This window comes from Spermophilus citellus, assembly GCF_964194105.1.
Source record: "Spermophilus citellus genome assembly, contig: SCAFFOLD_338, whole genome shotgun sequence".
NCBI classification, from domain to species: Eukaryota; Metazoa; Chordata; class Mammalia; order Rodentia; family Sciuridae; genus Spermophilus; species Spermophilus citellus.
In genome coordinates this window covers 92,386-98,972 of record NW_027673082.1, presented here as the reverse complement: position 1 = coordinate 98,972, position 6,587 = coordinate 92,386, and the positions used below count along the sequence as shown (strand labels likewise).

The 6,587-nt window shown below is 35.4% G+C and overlaps 1 protein-coding gene across 1 annotated transcript in view; it reads right to left on the bottom strand.

Moving 5' to 3' along the window:
* Positions 1-811: 811 nt before the first annotated feature.
* The window catches only part of LOC308640134 (zinc finger protein 253-like), a gene marked incomplete at both ends in the record, with an annotated part of 81,457 nt that continues 75,681 nt past the window's right edge, over positions 812-6,587 (bottom strand). Inside the window, one exon of the mRNA XM_081312153.1 lies at positions 812-867. Coding sequence (XP_081168279.1) covers positions 812-867 — 56 coding nt within the window. The remainder of the gene's footprint in view (positions 868-6,587) is intronic.

The window sequence follows — 6,587 nt, the reverse complement described above, 5'->3', positions numbered from 1 at the left end:
GAAACACAATAAAAGCATCCACATCAGAGCTGAGCATGGTTGGCGCATACCTGTATCCCAGTGACTTGGGAGGCTGAGGCAGGAGGATCATGAGTTCAAAGCCAGCCTCAGCAAAAGCAAGGTGCTAAGCAACTCAGTGAGATCCTGTCTCTAAACAAAATACAAAATAGTGCTGGGGATGTTGCTCTGTGGTCAAAGGCCCTGAGTTCAATATCTGGCACCAAACAACAACAACAAAATTCCTATTAGAAATGGGAAGTGAAACTATCAAACTATATCTAACTCTAAAAGCAGTTATATGGCTTTATGTGAATTAAATCTTAAGGTCTCTACCAAAGAACTATTGGAATGAAACATTTCAGCATTTATGCAGGATATAGCACCGATATATTAATACAATTTTTGTAGCAGAACAATAAATATTCAAAGCAAAATTATTAAAAATATTTAATTTATGGAAACATCAAACATTAAATACATAGCAAAAATTTCACAAAAAATGTCTTGTAAGCAGAAAATACTATAGAAAATGTTTAGAGGACTAAGTAGGCATCCACTATTTATTGATAAGATTTAATGTTGCTGAAATGGTAAAATGTAAGTTGATTTACATACCAATGTAAACCTTACCAAAATTACCACATGCCATTTTTGAAAAAGATGTAATAGTAAGCCTAAGGAGAATATGAAAGTTCAGTCACCCTAAATACCAAATACAGGTTGTTTTTTCAAGAAAAATATAAAGAACAAAATTGGAAGACTCACACATCCCAATTTTAAAGCTCAGTATAGTTTCAGTACTCAAGGATCCCTATTTCTCACACTCTTCAAAATCATTCAAAAGGAGTAAAAGACCTGACTGTAAAACTACAAAATAAAAAAGGGAAATAAATTTAAGACTCTGGTAAGGACAAAAAATGTTTTCGACAGAATTTCAAAATCACACACACACACACACACACACACAAAAATAAAAATAGCATTAAACTAAAATTCTGATGTGGAGCAAAGAAAAAAATGTGGAATCTCTATAAAATGGGAGAAAATCTTTGCCCAGTATACATTTGATACTAGCTTCATATTTAGAATATGTAAAGAACAAAAAAATAATAACACCAAACAATCAAAAACTAAGTAATGCCATTCAAGTGGGCAAACAAAGTAAACAGTTTTCAAAAGAAAAAACAAAATGTTCCAGTAAACCTATAGAAAAATGTTCCATATAATTATCCTTCAGGAAAATGCAAATCAAAAATATAATGAGGAGGGCTGGGGAAATAGCTCAGTTGGTAGAGTGCTTGCCTTGCATGCACAAGGCCCTGAGTTCAGTCCCCAGCACCACAAAAAATACATTAGGTAGCACCTTACACAAGTCAGAATGGATAAATTAGAAAAGTGACAAACATCGATGTGGATGTGGAGAAAAATCAACACTTATGCATGGGTGTGTGCAAGTAAATTGGGTAGCTGATATGAAAAACTGTGCATATTACTCAAAAAATTAGCAATAGCTGGAATCATGGCACACGACTAATCCAATATATTTCAGAAACTAATAAAGGAGGATTACAAGTTTAAGGCCAGCTTGTGCAAGTTCAAGGTAAAACAGCACAAAAACCTGTCTCCAATAAAAAAAGAAATATGCTGGAGGCCAGGAATGGTGATAAATGCCTGTAAAATAGGCAACTTGGGAGACCACAGTAGGAGGATCCTGAATTTGCTGTGAGGATAGAAAACTTAATGTAATGCTCTCCCAAAATAAATTAATAATAATAATAATAATAATAATAATAAAAATAAGGCACTGTGGTGTAGTTCTAATGGCCAAATGTTTGCCAAGCACATGAGGCTTTGGTTAAGTCTTCATTATCTCAACTAAATAATACTAAAATAGAATTACCTTGTGATTTAGGTATCCCACTTGGGGGTATGTAATAAAAAAAGAATGAAACCCTCATCTGATACCTGGACATCCATGATTATTGAAGCACTTCCCAGTTGAAAAGATATGGAATCGCCTAGGAATTCTGGGACAGATGAATAAAGAAAATATGGCATATATGTAGGCATACATCCATAAAAATTATATCCTGCCACCTGCAACCAATTGGGTGAAATTAGAGGATAGCGTGGTGAAATGAAATAAAACCAGACACAGACATACAAACACTGCATGCTGTCCCTCATGTGGGGAAGCTAAACCTGAATTTAGGTTGGTGATTTTTAAAGGTTAAAGAGTGGAGGTGGGAAATGAGAATGGGATTTCATCAGTGGATGTGGTGTATGTGTTAAAATACCAAGAGACCCTTTATTGTGTATATTTAGTACATCTTCATCAAAGCTATTTTTAAAATGTTACTGTAATCAGTACTGAGTCACACTTACAAAATGATTAAGTGGAATAATATTGCCAGGTGTGGTTGTGGATGCCTACAGTACCTGCAACTCAGATGACTGAGGCAGGAGAATTGACACCTTGAGGTCACCCTCGGGAAAGTAGCAAGACCTTGTCTCAAAACCAAAAAAAAAAAAAAAATGAACTGGGGATAAATCTCAGTGGTAGAGTGTTCCTAGATTCAAACTCATTACTGCAAAAAGAAATAAGTAAATGGAATAGAATTTAGAAATAAATCCTTATATTTATGGTCAATTATTTTTCAAGGAGAATGCCAAGATATTATAGGAAAAAATGTTTTCAAAACATCTGGAACAACTATCCATATAACACTTGGAACACGATCTCAAACACTATCTCACACTCTACACAGTTAATTTTAAATGGAATAAAGGTGTAAATGAGAATTGGAACTATAAAATTCTTAGCAGAAAACATGTAAATCTCATGACCCTACATTGGACAATAGATTCTTAGAAAAGACAATTTTTATTTTTTTTCATTTTGGTACCAGGGATTGAACCCAGCAGAGCTTAACCACTGAGAAACATTCCCAGCCCTTCTAACAATTATATTTAGAGACCAATTATTAAGGCTGGCTTTGAATATGTGATCCTCCTGCCTCAGCTTCCCAAACTGCTGGGATTATAAGCATATGCCAAAAGATACTTCTTATAATACCATATATTTGGAAAATATCTACAGGATTTTAGAAATGAGGCTTAAAATGTGGCATAATAAATTTTTGAATGTTATAATAAACTTATTTACAATTTAGTCACTATGTTATTAAGCTATAGACTTCATCTAGGCTTCTGTATATGCTATTTAAAATTTCACTGTCCCCAATGGGGACTTCTATCTGGAAAACTCCAACCACATTTACCTTGTATAAGTCAAACCTGGACATCCATTTTTCTTAATCTATAGACTTAAATAAAATTGAAATTTCTCAAGAGTAAAGATTATTCCTCTGGAGCCAAATGATTCCTAGCATTGTGTGGAGTCACATTAGCTGAAGGGCTGTCAAACAAATAACATTAACTAATAAATGTCTGACCCCAAACTAACATCTCTATACTTGTGGCTTCTTCATGTAGTCATGAATGTATTGTTAAGAGTCGCAAAAAAGAAAAATCATATAATTTTATGGGCATATTTTTTAACAAATTATGAATTATCATGAAAAAGGTTCTCATTTTCTCCAAGCCCACAGAAGTGTCAACAGAATCAAGATTAAGCCTATTACATTCATAAATTTCTTGTTTCTTTAATAATTATTTGTTGGTACTAAAAATTAAACTCAGGGGTGCTTTACCCCTGAGCTACGTCTCCAGTACCTTTGTACACTTTTAAATTTTATTTTTTATACCGAATTTTAACTACACATCACTTTAGGATTTATTTTAACATCAAATCATACCACTTTTAGAAGGCAGTTATTCTAAATGAGAAGAGTGACATGATTAAAATAGATATAGATATTAAATAGCCATCACCACATCCAAAGTAATGAAAATTTTCTCAACTGTTTTTTATTAGTTTTTTTGCTTCCAGTTGTTACACAAAGTCCTTTGATCTGTTTTTTTTTTCAATTTATTTTTCTATATGATGTGAGGTATGTATCCAAATACATTTTTTTCTTGTGGATATCTAGTCTCCCAGGGCCATTTTTGCTTTTGTTTTTACTCTTGAAAAATATAAGCTCTGTGTGTGTGTGTGTGTGTGTGTGTGTGTGTGTGTGTGTGTGTGTAATCCCTCTGAACACCAATTACAAATTGCTGCCCATGCAGGTCAGGCAAATTGCTGGGCACACATTTACAAATTGCCACCCCCGACCTGCACAGACAGCTGAACTTAAGTTCACTTGTGTGAAATTCCAGGGACACCAAATAATACACAGATACACTTTACCTTTACAAAGCTTCAAAATGGCTTCTCTGCTTTGGCCTCAGGCTCCCCAAAAGGGAGGGCAAGAGAAAGTCATGACAGGCTGGTGAGAGAGTGACCAAATTCAGAAGAGAGCTTTTATTGGGGGATCCTTGTTCTTAGAAAGTTCTATTCAAAAATGGCCAGAGGGGCAGGGTTACAAGAGACACATGAGTATAACTCAACCCTCATGCATAACACCTACATCTGAAGACTGCCCCCTCTATCTTAGCTGGGACAATTCCCAAGTCACCACAAATGTAGTGACTGGTCAGAGCCTCCTGCTTCAGGACTGGAAGGCATGGGTCATTCAGAGGGGCTTCCCACATATCTGTCCTTCTTTCTTTGAAAAAGCAGGTGATGGGTCATTATTTCAAGTCCCTAAATTCTTGTGCTGGGAACATGACATCCTACAATTACAACACAAGTGAGAATAAGTAGCAATGAGAATAATACAAGGATATACCATGTAGAGTGTTTAAGAATGTTTCCAGGGTTAAAGCTGTTTAATTCTTTAAGTGTTTGATCAGCTAAAGAAGTAGGATCTGAAAAATCATTCTTACTTTTCTGTATATCTTGAATCTGATGATGCAGCTCCAAAAGATCCAAGCTGTTATCATTATTCTGCCAAATATCCAACAAATGGTTTTGAACCTTCTCCCGATACCATTAAGAAGCATTGTATTTGGCAGCAGTAACACACACATACTTATAGCTAGCATGACATTTAAGTCTCCCCTTGAATTTCAAAGTGGAAAGTTCATTACCTATATTCATGACAGCAGCCTCTAAGGCATTTAATTTGGTCTCAATCCATTCATCAACATTTATTTGATTGTGAAGATCCTTGGAGGTATTCTGAGCCAAAATATTAAGAAAATTTGCATGTTGACTATTTGAGATATGGCTACCAAAACTGTGCCCATGGAAGCAATAAAAGAAACCAAGGGAACAACTCCCACTATTGTGAGTCCAAGAGCACATTTAGATCTTGCTAGCTGGGCATGTATTTGTTGTAAGACTTGAAAACCATCATCAGCCTACCATGGCTCTGAAATATTTCCTGGTAATAAGATAAAAGAGTGCTGATGAAGTATCATCGTTCCTTTTTCTCTAATATTTCTGGTGTTACAATTAGTTAAATTACATTTACTACATGTTACAAGATATCATTTTCCCTTTTGAATTTTACATTTCTAGTAATTAAAGCATAAGAAGATTGAACCAGACCCATAAGTCATAGCAAGAACCCTCCTTCTAGTACTTGCTTACAAAGTCTGGTACAGTTTTTTCAGTAAAATGTAAGAATTCTGAGGCAGCAATTAAGCGCCAAACATCTTTCTGAATGCCACCTTTCTGAATGCCACCTTCGCTGAAGGTCAGGATGTCAATAAGTATAGACACTCCTTGCAAAACCAGCATGAAATCACCATTTGACCAAGCTATCCCTCTCCTCGGACTATACCCAGAGGACTTAAAAAGAGCATACTACAGGGACTGAGCCACACCAATGTTTATAGCAGCACAATTAACAATAGCTGAACCATAGAACCAACCTATGTGTCCTTCAACAGATAAATGGATCAATAAAATGTGATATGTGTGTGTGTGTGTGTGTGCGTGAACACACACACACACACACACACACACACATATCCCCCACCAACTGAATATTACTTAGATTTAAAGATGAATGAAACTATGGCATTTGGTGGTCAATGGATGGAGTTGAAGAATATCATGGTAAGTGAAATAAGCCCCCCCACACACACACACATACACACACACAAACACAAAAGTCAAGTGTTCTCTCTTATAAGTATATGCTAATTCATAATGGGCGGTGGGAAAAATAGTGACTTTAGATTAAGTAGAGAGGAGTGCAGGGAGAGGAGGGAATATGGGGATGGGAAGGATAGTAGAATGAAACAGACATTACATATAACACATAATATATATGGGTGCTAAACCACTCAACAAGGGAGAGGGAGAGAATAGAAATTCAGTGGATTAGAAACAGTTGGAATGAAGGTAAGAAAAGGGAAATAGGAATACAGATGACAGTAGGATGAATCAGACACTACTTTTCTGTGTTCATATATAACTACACCACCAGTGAAGGTTCACACCATGTACACCTCAAGAATGGAATGCTTACTAAAATGAGTTTTACTCCATATATGTCAAAATTTGTCTACTGTCATGTATACTTAAAAAGAGTAAGAAATGTTAAAAATGATAGAAGAAAATTTGTATACAGAGA